General features: G+C 40.0%; 3 protein-coding genes across 3 annotated transcripts; all 3 read left to right on the top strand.

The window, feature by feature from the left end:
- Nucleotides 1-1,274: 1,274 nt before the first annotated feature.
- LOC125840748 (uncharacterized) lies at nt 1,275-2,153 on the top strand. Its single transcript, XM_049519749.1, has 2 exons — nt 1,275-1,631; nt 1,770-2,153. The coding sequence occupies exons 1-2, from the start codon at nt 1,275-1,277 to the stop codon at nt 2,151-2,153; spliced, it is 741 nt and encodes a 246-aa protein (XP_049375706.1).
- A 2,362-nt stretch (nt 2,154-4,515) lies between these two features.
- LOC125840843 (uncharacterized) lies at nt 4,516-5,394 on the top strand. The gene is made up of 2 exons (XM_049519829.1): nt 4,516-4,872; nt 5,011-5,394. Exons 1-2 carry the CDS (start codon nt 4,516-4,518, stop codon nt 5,392-5,394), a joined length of 741 nt encoding a protein of 246 aa, XP_049375786.1.
- Nucleotides 5,395-7,770: 2,376 nt separating this feature from the next.
- LOC125840928 (uncharacterized) lies at nt 7,771-8,649 on the top strand. The gene is made up of 2 exons (XM_049519946.1): nt 7,771-8,127; nt 8,266-8,649. Exons 1-2 carry the CDS (start codon nt 7,771-7,773, stop codon nt 8,647-8,649), a joined length of 741 nt encoding a protein of 246 aa, XP_049375903.1.
- The last annotated feature ends 8,789 nt before the right edge of the window (nt 8,650-17,438 follow it).

Below are 17,438 nucleotides of genomic sequence, written 5' to 3' on the forward strand. Positions count from 1 at the left end.
AGCTTGACTCTTGTTCTATGATGTCATTTTGAAATGGTTTGCCCTTAGTCCCTATTTCCCGTTAATTATTGTTGAATGTACTTCCGCGACCGATGAAGTGTGATGACAAGTTTGAGAGGCTTGCTTGGGGTTCCTTCGGGTTCCTCATTCGCCATGTCACGTCTAGGCCCTAGGCTTGGGTCGTGACATAAATGGGTTATGTATGTTTATGATGTATTGCGAAGCATATGACTTTGTATTGTTGGTTGTGACTTATATGGTGCCTATTAAGTTGATGTTCATGAGATTTTATCAAAATGGCATGAAAGCGTAACTTCCAAACAAATGTCCTTTTTAGCATGTTTTGCATATCCTCATTCTTAGTACGTGTTTTGTACTAACCCCTTTCTTCTATTTTACTACAAGTGTAGGTTGTGGTAATTAGGAGGAGATTGTGCTTTGGAGTTGCTTGGATTGCTTCACTCTTCCAAGTCTTTGTTATGTCCTCAAGATTCGAGGACTATGTTTAGAAGTTTCTTAGTCATTGTAATAGACACTTAAGTTTCATTTCATTTGTAAAGGGCCGTGTCCCTTAGTACGTTTAAGTTCTTGTCTAAGATTGGCTAAAGAGACTTAGTAGTTCCGCTTGCGTATTGTTGTTTTCAAATGTTGATGACTCTTGAAGTCTTATGGTTTTATTTAATAAAAGTTTTAAATTCTTATTGATTTTTTATTATCTATGCGATGAATGAATGCTAAGGCTTGTATAAGACCTCCGAGAGGTTGAATATGCATGTAACGGCTAAGGGGTGCTCTCGGGTCGTTACAAACTTGGTATCAGAGCATAAGGTTTTAAAGTTACTTTTAGGTGCAAAGTCTCGAAAGCCACGTCCAGCAGAGTCGTATTCATAGGTGTGAGTCGCGACACATCTATGAGCGAGAGGCTATAGGATGATAGAAGTTTCACTTTCTTTCATTATTCTTGATGTCGTGCCTTAGAGTTTGGTCTATAAGTGTCCTTTTCATAATCCATCTCTTGTGTTTATAGGATATGAATACGAGGGCTAATCGGAGGAGAGCGGAAGAGGAGATAGATGATGGGAGAGTTCCTCCCCAAGGAGTGCGAGTCGACCAAGCTCCTTTAGGTGGGCAAGAGAATGCTCCCCCGGATATGACTAATGGGGAGATTAGAGAGGCTGGCCTGCTCCATGACTACACAATAAAATAGAGATGTGAGGCCTAGGGTGAATGCTATTGAGAGTACCGTGGCCTCAAGGTTGAGGGATTTCACAAGGATGAACCTTCCTACCTTCTATGGTTCTAAGGTAGATGAGGACCCACAAAACTTTATAGATGAGGTGTTTAGGTATTTGGATGCAATGGGAGTGACTCCTAGGGAGAAGGCGGACTTGGCTTCCTACCAACTCAAGGATGTAGCTCAAGTATGGTTTGAGCAATGGAGGGATGAGAGACCCATAGGGGCTGACCCAATAGATTGGGGAGTGTTTAAGACGGCCTTTATTGATAGGTGTTTGCCCTTGGAGTTGAGGGAGCAAAAGTTGGCTGAGTTCATGAACCTACGTCAAGGGAATATGAGTGTGAAGGAATACTCTCTCAAGTTTACCCAACTCTCTAAGTATGCTCCTACCTTGGTAGTAAATTTTAGGGCTAGAATGAATAAGTTTGTGATGGGGGTTTCCGGTTTAGTGTAAGAAGAGTGTCGTACGGCCATGCTCCATCATGATATGGATATCTCTAGGCTTATGGTTTATGCTCAACAACTTGAGCAGACAAAGCTTAGGAGGATGAATAGAGATATGAAGAGGGCTAGGCCGAATGATAAAAACCAATCTAGGTCTAAGAAGAGGTTCTATAACCAAGATTCTTCAATGGTCAACAATGATGGGGTGTCTAACGCTAAACCTCAAAGAGGTAATGGAGGTGGTTCTACTTTTGAGAGGCCTAGGTGTGCTACTTGTGGAAAGCAACATTTGGGCAAGTGTCTTGCAGGTACGGATGGACGCTTAGGACGTGGGAGTAAGGGTCATACGATGAGAGATTGCCCTACACTTAAGGCAAAAGGGAAAGAGACCATTCAAGTTGCTCATGATGGCCCGGATCCAAATGCTCCTAAGAGGAACCGTTTCTATATGCTTCAAGCTAAACAGGGATAAGGGAACAAATGAAGGTAAGTCAATTTTCTTTGTTGTTTGATGATAAGCTTAGATGGGTGGGGGATGATGAGTGGAGTAGTAAGGTTGTTGATATCTTTATCTTTTCCTTCTATTCTAATTCAAGCTTGAAAACAAAGAGTTCTTAGTAGCATGTTGCATGTTGGAGTCTTATGTGAATTGAGTTTCCATATTCACGTTATGATGTGCATATTTTAGTTGAATTCTTGTTTAAGTAAATAAATAAGTTTTCATGATTATGTCCCTCATGATTTATATGAATTTATGAAGAATTGTTTAAATTGATCCACGAGATGCCTAGTTGATCATGCCTTGATGTGATCTTGAATAAGATTTTGAGATAAATTGTATGGAGCCTATAAATGTTGTAATGAGCATGATATGCTATGGAGAAGGAAATTCCTCCAAAGAAATGAGAAGTGGTAAAGTTTTGTGCATATTGAGTGGTAGATGTTATTCCTACTTCCTTGAATTGCATGAAAGTCTTGTTGTAATGCTTTTTTATGTCGAGTTGATGTTTCCTCCTTGATGTGTGCTGTAGTAATTATATTACATGCTTGTTGTGGACTGCTAGTCCTAGAGTCTTTACTTTATAATGTTAATGTGTCATTCGAGGACGAATGTTCCCAAGTGGGGGATATTGTAACATCCCTCAAAATGAAATAGGATAATTGGAGCTTCACATGTGTGTTAGTTAGTAGTTGATAAACTTGTATAAATGTTTGAAAATGAGTTTATAGGTCAGTTTAGTTGAGTTTGAAGTCAAACGTCAAAGAGACGTTCGAAAACTAGTCGTTTGCGTGCTAGTGTGTTCTAGTGTGTCTTGCATGTTTTTATGTGTCGTATGAAGTCTAAAATCAGTGATGGTGACCCTACTATCCTAATAGGCATGTTTAGGGTCCCAACGTCCGGGTACGACTCCCCAAGGACCAGCCTAAGGGTCCTTGGAGAGGACCCAAACGTTGGCATAAAAGGCTGCCTAGGCAGTATGTTTGGCGGTCTTGTTTGACGCCCAGGGTGACGCCTCGTCAGGCCATTGACGCCCCGTCAAAAGGGGGCGTAGCTCCACACGTAGTTGTGGAAGCTTAGCCCCCAAATGTTGAGCCTCTGATTAATTGGTGAAGGTTGAGGTATGCATGGTAACTGCACTTTGTGTGACCTTAAGGTGGTGCCTTAGCAGGGTGAGATGGTATGGGACGTTGCCCATACATTGCACAAAGGAATTTGCTTAAGGGTTACTTAAGGTGGAGGTCCAAGGCAAGAAGGTAAAGGTAAATGGGTTATGTATGTTTATGATGTATTGCGAAGCATATGACTTTGTATTGTTGGTTGTGACTTATATGGTGCCTATTAAGTTGATGTTCATGAGATTTTATCAAAATGGCATGAAAGCGTAACTTCCAAACAAATGTCCTTTTTAGCATGTTTTGCATATCCTCATTCTTAGTACGTGTTTTGTACTAACCCCTTTCTTCTATTTTACTACAAGTGTAGGTTGTGGTAATTAGGAGGAGATTGTGCTTTGGAGTTGCTTGGATTGCTTCACTCTTCCAAGTCTTTGTTATGTCCTCAAGATTCGAGGACTATGTTTAGAAGTTTCTTAGTCATTGTAATAGACACTTAAGTTTCATTTCATTTGTAAAGGGCCGTGTCCCTTAGTACGTTTAAGTTCTTGTCTAAGATTGGCTAAAGAGACTTAGTAGTTCCGCTTGCGTATTGTTGTTTTCAAATGTTGATGACTCTTGAAGTCTTATGGTTTTATTTAATAAAAGTTTTAAATTCTTATTGATTTTTATTATCTATGCGATGAATGAATGCTAAGGCTTGTATAAGACCTCCGAGAGGTTGAATATGCATGTAACGGCTAAGGGGTGCTCTCGGGTCGTTACAAACTTGGTATCAGAGCATAAGGTTTTAAAGTTACTTTTAGGTGCAAAGTCTCGAAAGCCACGTCCAGCAGAGTCGTATTCATAGGTGTGAGTCGCGACACATCTATGAGCGAGATAGAAGTTTCACTTTCTTTCATTATTCTTGATGTCGTGCCTTAGAGTTTGGTCTATAAGTGTCCTTTTCATAATCCATCTCTTGTGTTTATAGGATATGAATACGAGGGCTAATCGGAGGAGAGCGGAAGAGGAGATAGATGATGGGAGAGTTCCTCCCCAAGGAGTGCGAGTCGACCAAGCTCCTTTAGGTGGGCAAGAGAATGCTCCCCCGGATATGACTAATGGGGAGATTAGAGAGGCTGGCCTGCTCCATGACTACACAATAAAATAGAGATGTGAGGCCTAGGGTGAATGCTATTGAGAGTACCGTGGCCTCAAGGTTGAGGGATTTCACAAGGATGAACCTTCCTACCTTCTATGGTTCTAAGGTAGATGAGGACCCACAAAACTTTATAGATGAGGTGTTTAGGTATTTGGATGCAATGGGAGTGACTCCTAGGGAGAAGGCGGACTTGGCTTCCTACCAACTCAAGGATGTAGCTCAAGTGTGGTTTGAGCAATGGAGGGATGAGAGACCCATAGGGGCTGACCCAATAGATTGGGGAGTGTTTAAGACGGCCTTTATTGATAGGTGTTTGCCCTTGGAGTTGAGGGAGCAAAAGTTGGCTGAGTTCATGAACCTACGTCAAGGGAATATGAGTGTGAAGGAATACTCTCTCAAGTTTACCCAACTCTCTAAGTATGCTCCTACCTTGGTAGTAAATTTTAGGGCTAGAATGAATAAGTTTGTGATGGGGGTTTCCGGTTTAGTGTAAGAAGAGTGTCGTACGGCCATGCTCCATCATGATATGGATATCTCTAGGCTTATGGTTTATGCTCAACAACTTGAGCAGACAAAGCTTAGGAGGATGAATAGAGATATGAAGAGGGCTAGGCCGAATGATAAAAACCAATCTAGGTCTAAGAAGAGGTTCTATAACCAAGATTCTTCAATGGTCAACAATGATGGGGTGTCTAACGCTAAACCTCAAAGAGGTAATGGAGGTGGTTCTACTTTTGAGAGGCCTAGGTGTGCTACTTGTGGAAAGCAACATTTGGGCAAGTGTCTTGCAGGTACGGATGGACGCTTAGGACGTGGGAGTAAGGGTCATACGATGAGAGATTGCCCTACACTTAAGGCAAAAGGGAAAGAGACCATTCAAGTTGCTCATGATGGCCCGGATCCAAATGCTCCTAAGAGGAACCGTTTCTATATGCTTCAAGCTAAACAGGGATAAGGGAACAAATGAAGGTAAGTCAATTTTCTTTGTTGTTTGATGATAAGCTTAGATGGGTGGGGGATGATGAGTGGAGTAGTAAGGTTGTTGATATCTTTATCTTTTCCTTCTATTCTAATTCAAGCTTGAAAACAAAGAGTTCTTAGTAGCATGTTGCATGTTGGAGTCTTATGTGAATTGAGTTTCCATATTCACGTTATGATGTGCATATTTTAGTTGAATTCTTGTTTAAGTAAATAAATAAGTTTTCATGATTATGTCCCTCATGATTTATATGAATTTATGAAGAATTGTTTAAATTGATCCACGAGATGCCTAGTTGATCATGCCTTGATGTGATCTTGAATAAGATTTTGAGATAAATTGTATGGAGCCTATAAATGTTGTAATGAGCATGATATGCTATGGAGAAGGAAATTCCTCCAAAGAAATGAGAAGTGGTAAAGTTTTGTGCATATTGAGTGGTAGATGTTATTCCTACTTCCTTGAATTGCATGAAAGTCTTGTTGTAATGCTTTTTTATGTCGAGTTGATGTTTCCTCCTTGATGTGTGCTGTAGTAATTATATTACATGCTTGTTGTGGACTGCTAGTCCTAGAGTCTTTACTTTATAATGTTAATGTGTCATTCGAGGACGAATGTTCCCAAGTGGGGGATATTGTAACATCCCTCAAAATGAAATAGGATAATTGGAGCTTCACATGTGTGTTAGTTAGTAGTTGATAAACTTGTATAAATGTTTGAAAATGAGTTTATAGGTCAGTTTAGTTGAGTTTGAAGTCAAACGTCAAAGAGACGTTCGAAAACTAGTCGTTTGCGTGCTAGTGTGTTCTAGTGTGTCTTGCATGTTTTTATGTGTCGTATGAAGTCTAAAATCAGTGATGGTGACCCTACTATCCTAATAGGCATGTTTAGGGTCCCAACGTCCGGGTACGACTCCCCAAGGACCAGCCTAAGGGTCCTTGGAGAGGACCCAAACGTTGGCATAAAAGGCTGCCTAGGCAGTATGTTTGGCGGTCTTGTTTGACGCCCAGGGTGACGCCTCGTCAGGCCATTGACGCCCCGTCAAAAGGGGGCGTAGCTCCACACGTAGTTGTGGAAGCTTAGCCCCCAAATGTTGAGCCTCTGATTAATTGGTGAAGGTTGAGGTATGCATGGTAACTGCACTTTGTGTGACCTTAAGGTGGTGCCTTAGCAGGGTGAGATGGTATGGGACGTTGCCCATACATTGCACAAAGGAATTTGCTTAAGGGTTACTTAAGGTGGAGGTCCAAGGCAAGAAGGTAAAGGTAAATGGGTTATGTATGTTTATGATGTATTGCGAAGCATATGACTTTGTATTGTTGGTTGTGACTTATATGGTGCCTATTAAGTTGATGTTCATGAGATTTTATCAAAATGGCATGAAAGCGTAACTTCCAAACAAATGTCCTTTTTAGCATGTTTTGCATATCCTCATTCTTAGTACGTGTTTTGTACTAACCCCTTTCTTCTATTTTACTACAAGTGTAGGTTGTGGTAATTAGGAGGAGATTGTGCTTTGGAGTTGCTTGGATTGCTTCACTCTTCCAAGTCTTTGTTATGTCCTCAAGATTCGAGGACTATGTTTAGAAGTTTCTTAGTCATTGTAATAGACACTTAAGTTTCATTTCATTTGTAAAGGGCCGTGTCCCTTAGTACGTTTAAGTTCTTGTCTAAGATTGGCTAAAGAGACTTAGTAGTTCCGCTTGCGTATTGTTGTTTTCAAATGTTGATGACTCTTGAAGTCTTATGGTTTTATTTAATAAAAGTTTTAAATTCTTATTGATTTTTTATTATCTATGCGATGAATGAATGCTAAGGCTTGTATAAGACCTCCGAGAGGTTGAATATGCATGTAACGGCTAAGGGGTGCTCTCGGGTCGTTACAAACTTGGTATCAGAGCATAAGGTTTTAAAGTTACTTTTAGGTGCAAAGTCTCGAAAGCCACGTCCAGCAGAGTCGTATTCATAGGTGTGAGTCGCGACACATCTATGAGCGAGAGGCTATAGGATGATAGAAGTTTCACTTTCTTTCATTATTCTTGATGTCGTGCCTTAGAGTTTGGTCTATAAGTGTCCTTTTCATAATCCATCTCTTGTGTTTATAGGATATGAATACGAGGGCTAATCGGAGGAGAGCGGAAGAGGAGATAGATGATGGGAGAGTTCCTCCCCAAGGAGTGCGAGTCGACCAAGCTCCTTTAGGTGGGCAAGAGAATGCTCCCCCGGATATGACTAATGGGGAGATTAGAGAGGCTGGCCTGCTCCATGACTACACAATAAAATAGAGATGTGAGGCCTAGGGTGAATGCTATTGAGAGTACCGTGGCCTCAAGGTTGAGGGATTTCACAAGGATGAACCTTCCTACCTTCTATGGTTCTAAGGTAGATGAGGACCCACAAAACTTTATAGATGAGGTGTTTAGGTATTTGGATGCAATGGGAGTGACTCCTAGGGAGAAGGCGGACTTGGCTTCCTACCAACTCAAGGATGTAGCTCAAGTGTGGTTTGAGCAATGGAGGGATGAGAGACCCATAGGGGCTGACCCAATAGATTGGGGAGTGTTTAAGACGGCCTTTATTGATAGGTGTTTGCCCTTGGAGTTGAGGGAGCAAAAGTTGGCTGAGTTCATGAACCTACGTCAAGGGAATATGAGTGTGAAGGAATACTCTCTCAAGTTTACCCAACTCTCTAAGTATGCTCCTACCTTGGTAGTAAATTTTAGGGCTAGAATGAATAAGTTTGTGATGGGGGTTTCCGGTTTAGTGTAAGAAGAGTGTCGTACGGCCATGCTCCATCATGATATGGATATCTCTAGGCTTATGGTTTATGCTCAACAACTTGAGCAGACAAAGCTTAGGAGGATGAATAGAGATATGAAGAGGGCTAGGCCGAATGATAAAAACCAATCTAGGTCTAAGAAGAGGTTCTATAACCAAGATTCTTCAATGGTCAACAATGATGGGGTGTCTAACGCTAAACCTCAAAGAGGTAATGGAGGTGGTTCTACTTTTGAGAGGCCTAGGTGTGCTACTTGTGGAAAGCAACATTTGGGCAAGTGTCTTGCAGGTACGGATGGACGCTTAGGACGTGGGAGTAAGGGTCATACGATGAGAGATTGCCCTACACTTAAGGCAAAAGGGAAAGAGACCATTCAAGTTGCTCATGATGGCCCGGATCCAAATGCTCCTAAGAGGAACCGTTTCTATATGCTTCAAGCTAAACAGGGATAAGGGAACAAATGAAGGTAAGTCAATTTTCTTTGTTGTTTGATGATAAGCTTAGATGGGTGGGGGATGATGAGTGGAGTAGTAAGGTTGTTGATATCTTTATCTTTTCCTTCTATTCTAATTCAAGCTTGAAAACAAAGAGTTCTTAGTAGCATGTTGCATGTTGGAGTCTTATGTGAATTGAGTTTCCATATTCACGTTATGATGTGCATATTTTAGTTGAATTCTTGTTTAAGTAAATAAATAAGTTTTCATGATTATGTCCCTCATGATTTATATGAATTTATGAAGAATTGTTTAAATTGCTCCACGAGATGCCTAGTTGATCATGCCTTGATGTGATCTTGAATAAGATTTTGAGATAAATTGTATGGAGCCTATAAATGTTGTAATGAGCATGATATGCTATGGAGAAGGAAATTCCTCCAAAGAAATGAGAAGTGGTAAAGTTTTGTGCATATTGAGTGGTAGATGTTATTCCTACTTCCTTGAATTGCATGAAAGTCTTGTTGTAATGCTTTTTTATGTCGAGTTGATGTTTCCTCCTTGATGTGTGCTGTAGTAATTATATTACATGCTTGTTGTGGACTGCTAGTCCTAGAGTCTTTACTTTATAATGTTAATGTGTCATTCGAGGACGAATGTTCCCAAGTGGGGGATATTGTAACATCCCTCAAAATGAAATAGGATAATTGGAGCTTCACATGTGTGTTAGTTAGTAGTTGATAAACTTGTATAAATGTTTGAAAATGAGTTTATAGGTCAGTTTAGTTGAGTTTGAAGTCAAACGTCAAAGAGACGTTCGAAAACTAGTCGTTTGCGTGCTAGTGTGTTCTAGTGTGTCTTGCATGTTTTTATGTGTCGTATGAAGTCTAAAATCAGTGATGGTGACCCTACTATCCTAATAGGCATGTTTAGGGTCCCAACGTCCGGGTACGACTCCCCAAGGACCAGCCTAAGGGTCCTTGGAGAGGACCCAAACGTTGGCATAAAAGGCTGCCTAGGCAGTATGTTTGGCGGTCTTGTTTGACGCCCAGGGTGACGCCTCGTCAGGCCATTGACGCCCCGTCAAAAGGGGGCGTAGCTCCACACGTAGTTGTGGAAGCTTAGCCCCCAAATGTTGAGCCTCTGATTAATTGGTGAAGGTTGAGGTATGCATGGTAACTGCACTTTGTGTGACCTTAAGGTGGTGCCTTAGCAGGGTGAGATGGTATGGGACGTTGCCCATACATTGCACAAAGGAATTTGCTTAAGGGTTACTTAAGGTGGAGGTCCAAGGCAAGAAGGTAAAGGTAAATTGAAACGACCCCAAAAATGTCCGAAAATGTGCTTCGGAAACACCTATAATTGTAATTTCCATATATCTCAAAATCCGTGCATGATTTCGGAAATTCGACTTCATATTCTTGTTTAGGGGGTCAAATTGAGTGGGGAATGGGTCTAACCCAAATTTTAGAGCAACCGTATCAAAATCCAAAATTTCCAAGTGAAGCCTTTTTCGAGGGTCTACTTTGGAGGGTCATATCTCCTAGCACACAAATTATTTGGTGGCCAATAATATATCCATGGAAAGTCCTTTGAGTTAGCTATCTAACGCATTTCGTTTCACCTTATTCGGAGTTCGGACGAAGAAGTTATGCCCATTTTCGTAAAGTCTGTCCGGCAGAAAATCCAAATTCCAGTAGCTGATTCTACTGTTCACCCGCCTGTTTTTTTTTCTAAGTGTTGGACCCTTTTTTTCAAAGGACTTATATTAATTCCTAGATACCATAATCCAATTCCCATCCCAAAAAAAAACATTTCCCTCTCTACAATCCTCCATTTAAGAAGAAGAAGAAGTGGGAGCTAGGGCTTTGGATTCAAGGCTTTCTTCATCAATTTTCGTGGGAGATCATAGCAAAGGTATGGGGGTCTTGATCCTTGTCTAATTTTCCATACAAGGAGCCAAATCCAAAGTTACTTCAAAATATGAAAAATCTAGGTTTTCACTCAATCTCATGGGTTCTTCCATCAAATGGTTTTAAAAGGTTTCTAATGGCACTTTATGGTTATATTGTTGTTGTATTGACGATTTAAGATGAAAATACTCCATGAACCCATGATTTCTCTCTATTCCTAGTTTATGCCTTTATGAAGTGGTTGCTAGATAATGAATGTATATGAATCAAACTTGTTTAAAGGTCTTTAGATTGTTGAAGTATGTCATTACCCATGCTTATTTTATGGTGTATTGTTGGTGTATTGGTATGTGAGGCTTATGGCCTTAAAGGCATAGTATGAGAAATTGGAGTGTTATCATGACATTATATGAATGAGAATCCAATGAAGATAATGTGATCATGTTATGAATGTAAAGGTGTTGTTGTAGGTTGTTCACTGTTTTGGTTGCATAATTACTACCCTAATTTCCATGCTCTTTGATTTCATTACATGCCTTCAAGGTGTTTGACAAAATGTCCAACTATGGAGAATTGATAAATTGATGTTTTAAAGCTTGAGTTATGAGATGTATGGAACTTCAAAAATGTGTTGATGACAAACTAAGCTTGTGTATATGTTCATTCCATACGTGAGATTGCATTAGAGCCTAATGAGAATTTCCTATATAAAGTGTTGCATGACCATGCCCGGTCCGGGGGAAAAGAACCGGACAACCATGTGAGAGGTTTATATCTCACCACCTAGGATGTTTGGGGTGTGACCAACATCAACCATGTGAGAGGTTTATATCTCACCACCTAGGATGTTTGGGGTGTGACCAACATCAACCATGTGAGAGGTTTATATCTCACCACCTAGGATGCTTGGGGTGTGACCAACATCAACCATGTGAGGGGTTTATACCTTGCCACCAGGGTGTCCGGGTGTGAACGGCATCCCCCATCCTAAGTTGGGGTTATAAATTGGTTGGATCATGTATACACATATGATATCTACTATTAGTATAGAGTTACTTAAACATGTTTTGAGTTCACTTTGATCATGTATCCTCATATTGTTATTCATAATGCCTATGAAACTATTTCTTGTATTTCGATTGTGTCCTTGTCTATTGTTGTGTTGCACCCCGCATACTTAGTACATTCCAAGTACTAACGCATATTTTGCCTACATGATGTCACCATGTAGGGACCGGAGTTACTCTTGATCCTTCTCTTCATTCACGTGGCTAGTACGGTGCTTATCCGAGTTGTTGGTGAGTCCTCAATGATTCGAGGGCTATGTTATGTTTTCTACTCCTATGTTTTGAGACTTTAGCTTGCAATTGTATTTTGACTATGAGGGGAGCCGGTAGAATGTCATGGCCCCGTCCTATCTATGTATGTAGAGGTGTGCGTTGGACGAGTATTTTGTAAATGAGTTTGACTCTTGTTCTATGATGTCATTTTGAAATGGTTTGCCCTTAGTCCCTATTTCCCGTTAATTATTGTTGAATGTACTTCCGCGACCGATGAAGTGTGATGACAAGTTTGAGAGGCTTGCTTGGGGTTCCTTCGGGTTCCTCATTCGCCATGTCACGTCTAGGCCCTAGGCTTGGGTCGTGACAAGCTTGGTATCAGAGCACTAGGTTGATAGATCCTTGGAGTCCAACACACCGCGTTGATTAGAGTCCGATTCATGGTTGTGTTGTGCACCACAACTATGAGTAGGAGGCTATGAGACGTTTTAGGAAATGTTTCACTTCTTCATTCTCTAAGTCGTGCCATAGATCTATAAGCTCTCTCTCTTATTCCTTGTCTTATGGTGTTTAAAGTTGGACCACTTGAAGGGTTCTTGCTAGAAGGAGCGAGTGGTTGTAATGCCAATTATGGCTATGTGACTTGTGAGCTTTGATGGAATAGATTATGAAGTTGTATTTTTGTGTGATTAATGCTTCATAATTGTCTTTGTGTTGGTTAGAAGAACTTGTTGTAGGCTTACTCCAAAGGGGGAGATAGTGTGCCTACCTAGCAAGGTAATTGTGAGGTTATGTTTAGTTGATGGTAGAACCCGTATGGTCAAATTGTTGATTCCCAAAGGAGCCTATCCGAGAGTGGAGATGGGAAAAGAAATTATATGCCCTAGGTCGGGATTATGTTGTGTTTTGAAGTTGACTTTGAGGGTTGCATGTACCATCTAGTTAAGGTGAAGAATAAGAAGTATAAGTGTTGACCAACTTCAAAGGTTAGTTGTTGGTATTTTAAGATTGATCTTAAGTATGGTCACTTAAGTAGGGTGCTTAGATAATACCTAGGCATAGTTGGTTGGTAGACCCACCAAAAGTGGTGATAAGGGTTGACATGGTCTAGAGTTGTCTTAATCCAACTTTAGTGAAAAAGAGAAAGGTTTTCTTGGTCAAAACTCCTCTAAGTTCCTCTAAGGTTTAACCAAGAAAGGATGTCTACCCGTAAGTCTCAAAAGAGTGAGTGGTAGTGGATCTTAAGGGTTCCGGTATGTGTTTTATGTTTTATTGAATGCGGAAATTCCATGGGCCAAAGATAGAGGAAGATCCTCTAGAGTTTATAAAGGAGTTATCTAAGGTGATGAACCTTGTAGGAGTAATCTTAGTAATACTTGTCTTTCGTGACTTGATAAAGAGATATCGCGAATTATTTTTTTGTGTCGTCCTTAATATTCATGGGTTTAGTTATGGCCATATGTGAGTGATTAGTATAACTCAACTTAGTCCTTATGAGTTTTATGATGTGTTGGATTTTGACGAATAGTGATTCTTAAGTGGTACCTAGAGATGTTGAGTGATTAAGCTCCTTTAAAAGAGGGTAGGAGTGAGATCCTCATTGGTTTGAGAATCATGTTGTGTAATGAGATAGTTTAGGCTTACCCCAATGCGGGATAATATGCTTAGATGGTAAGGTTATTGAGTGTCCTTGATGTTTATGAGATAGGTTTGCTTGAATTCTCACCTTATGTGGTTTAGTGAATTGGAGCAATCTAGACCCGGATTGGAAGATTCATATGAGATCTTGAGTGATATCCTAGTGACGGCCTTAGAAAAGGATGCTACTAGGGTTGACTTGGAAGAATTTTTGGGATGAAGGTACCGGTATGTGGTAATTTCATATGAAGTAAGTGTTATGTTGATTTCCGGTACTACCTTATCTTGTATGATGCCTTATGAGGCTATGAGGCTTAGAGTTCTCCGGATGAGTTAATAGAACCTTTTTCGGATTTTACCCCGGTTAATGGTTTAAAGTTAGAAAAAAAAGGGGTTTGTGAAGAATATCTCTTACCTTGTTCCCCTAGGAATACTCTTGTTGACTTAGTGAAACTTGGCATGTTAAGCCTTGATGTGACTCTTAGTATGGATGGGTTGCATACTTGGTGTGTTTTATTGATGATAGGGCTCGGATGGTTAGAAGAATATGGGGCCCTTGAGTGTGTACTAGTTATCACCTTGTTGAGTAGGATGACATTTGGGTACAATTCTTCCTATTATGGATTTGGTGTTTGATTGTGTCATATAAGGGTGGTATGGCTAGATGTTGAGGACCATAGACTTTTGCAAAAATGGCAAAATGTGAGTTTTGGTTATGTCTTTAGGAGTGCTTGGAAAAAGTTTTCTTGAGGGTTGTAGTGAGGGCTTCCTCCTAAGGAGGGGATGGTGTGCTTAAAAATCATGATTTGTTGAAATCCCGACATCCTCATCTCTTTCTTCCATTCCTATTCTAGCTTGAGACCAAGAGTTCCTAGATGGGCCTATGTTATGTTTTAGAAGTCATGTGTGATTTTTATATTCTGATGATTTCCTTATGAAAGGTATGTTTTTGAGAATTCATGTTTTGAGATAAAAATGAGTTTTCATGTTTCATGCCCCTCATGTTGATAGGCAATTAGAGTAAGTAACCTATGTGATTCATGAGGTGAATGGTTTAAATGTGCTTTTAAGAAGTAATTGCATAATTGGCCGAAGATCATATGATAAGCATGATTTGAGTTGGAGGAGGAAATTCCTCCAATGAAACGGAATATGTCTAAGTTGCATGCATATTGAGTTCGTAGAAGTAGTCCTATTCTCTCATGTTGTATGATGTGTGTTTTAAATGGAGATTTTTTTTTCCTAAGTTGTGCATTGTGTGTAATATGGCATACTTGACTTGATGATGTGAATTAAATGAACATGCTTGAATGTGTTCTTATGAAATGGAATGTTAGCTCCTTATGTGGTGGAAACTTTCCTAAAGAGTAGAGGAGGTAGTTCCTCCCATGTTTATGTGAATTAATGAGGTTTGCGCATTTCCATAAAAACTTGTGTTTTTGAAGAAAGATGAGTTGTATGAGTTGTTTCCCTCATGTTGTAGTGCATTGGTTATAAGTGATCTATTGTACTTCATGAAAATAAGGTATGAGCATGTCTTAGTAAGGAGTTGAGAAGTTCCTCCTTGAAAGAGTGCTATTGAACATGGAAACTTGCATATGTGCTTAATGATGTATGGACTATGTAATGACTAGGAGAAGGTAGTTCCTCTATGAACATGAGAAATGTTGATGTTGGTGTGTTATGACTAGGAGAAGGTAGTTTCTCCTTGAACATCACTAAACATGATAATGTCATTGCATACATTCATGTTTAAGTTGACAATTGGTTCATTGTGGTTTTACAATTATGTTGAGGTTTTTGAAATAAGGTGTAAGTGCCATTGTTGCATCCTTATGTGGGCTGAAATTGCCATGTTTGTGTCTCTCATGTGTGTTTCTTTAACATTCGGGGACGAATGTTCCCAAGGGGGAGATATTGAAACGACCCCAAAAATGTCCGAAAATGTGCTTCGGAAACACCTATAATTGTAATTTCCATATATCTCAAAATCCGTGCATGATTTCGGAAATCCGACTTCATATTCTTGTTTAGGGGGTCCAAATTGAGTGGGGAATGGGTCTAACCAAATTTTAGAGCACCGTATCAAAATCCAAAATTTCCAAGTGAAGCCTTTTTCGAGGGTCTACTTTGGAGGGTCATATCTCCTAGCACACAAATTATTTGGTGGCCAATAATATATCCATGGAAAGTCCTTTGAGTTAGCTATCTAACGCATTTCGTTTCACCTTATTCGGAGTTCGGACGAAGAAGTTATGCCCATTTTCGTAAAGTCTGTCCGGCAGAAAATCCAAATTCCAGTAGCTGATTCTACTGTTCACCCGCCTGTTTTTTTTTCTAAGTGTTGGACCCTTTTTTTCAAAGGACTTATATTAATTCCTAGATACCATAATCCAATTCCCATCCCAAAAAAAAACATTTCCCTCTCTACAATCCTCCATTTAAGAAGAAGAAGAAGTGGGAGCTAGGGCTTTGGATTCAAGGCTTTCTTCATCAATTTTCGTGGGAGATCATAGCAAAGGTATGGGGGTCTTGATCCTTGTCTAATTTTCCATACAAGGAGCCAAATCCAAAGTTACTTCAAAATATGAAAAATCTAGGTTTCACTCAATCTCATGGGTTCTTCCATCAAATGGTTTTAAAAGGTTTCTAATGGCACTTTATGGTTATATTGTTGTTGTATTGACGATTTAAGATGAAAATACTCCATGAACCCATGATTTCTCTCTATTCCTAGTTTATGCCTTTATGAAGTGGTTGCTAGATAATGAATGTATATGAATCAAACTTGTTTAAAGGTCTTTAGATTGTTGAAGTATGTCATTACCCATGCTTATTTTATGGTGTATTGTTGGTGTATTGGTATGTGAGGCTTATGGCCTTAAAGGCATAGTATGAGAAATTGGAGTGTTATCATGACATTATATGAATGAGAATCCAATGAAGATAATGTGATCATGTTATGAATGTAAAGGTGTTGTTGTAGGTTGTTCACTGTTTTGGTTGCATAATTACTACCCTAATTTCCATGCTCTTTGATTTCATTACATGCCTTCAAGGTGTTTGACAAAATGTCCAACTATGGAGAATTGATAAATTGATGTTTTAAAGCTTGAGTTATGAGATGTATGGAACTTCAAAAATGTGTTGATGACAAACTAAGCTTGTGTATATGTTCATTCCATACGTGAGATTGCATTAGAGCCTAATGAGAATTTCCTATATAAAGTGTTGCATGACCATGCCCGGTCCGGGGGAAAAGAACCGGACAACCATGTGAGAGGTTTATATCTCACCACCTAGGATGTTTGGGGTGTGACCAACATCAACCATGTGAGAGGTTTATATCTCACCACCTAGGATGTTTGGGGTGTGACCAACATCAACCATGTGAGAGGTTTATATCTCACCACCTAGGATGCTTGGGGTGTGACCAACATCAACCATGTGAGGGGTTTATACCTTGCCACCAGGGTGTCCGGGTGTGAACGGCATCCCCCATCCTAAGTTGGGGTTATAAATTGGTTGGATCATGTATACACATATGATATCTACTATTAGTATAGAGTTACTTAAACATGTTTTGAGTTCACTTTGATCATGTATCCTCATATTGTTATTCATAATGCCTATGAAACTATTTCTTGTATTTCGATTGTGTCCTTGTCTATTGTTGTGTTGCACCCCGCATACTTAGTACATTCCAAGTACTAACGCATATTTTGCCTACATGATGTCACCATGTAGGGACCGGAGTTACTCTTGATCCTTCTCTTCATTCACGTGGCTAGTACGGTGCTTATCCGAGTTGTTGGTGAGTCCTCAATGATTCGAGGGCTATGTTATGTTTTCTACTCCTATGTTTTGAGACTTTAGCTTGCAATTGTATTTTGACTATGAGGGGAGCCGGTAGAATGTCATGGCCCCGTCCTATCTATGTATGTAGAGGTGTGCGTTGGACGAGTATTTGTAAATG

This window comes from Solanum verrucosum, unplaced genomic scaffold (assembly GCF_900185275.1).
Source record: "Solanum verrucosum unplaced genomic scaffold, falcon-dt-bn FXZP01000960.1, whole genome shotgun sequence".
NCBI lineage: Eukaryota > Viridiplantae > Streptophyta > Magnoliopsida > Solanales > Solanaceae > Solanum > Solanum verrucosum.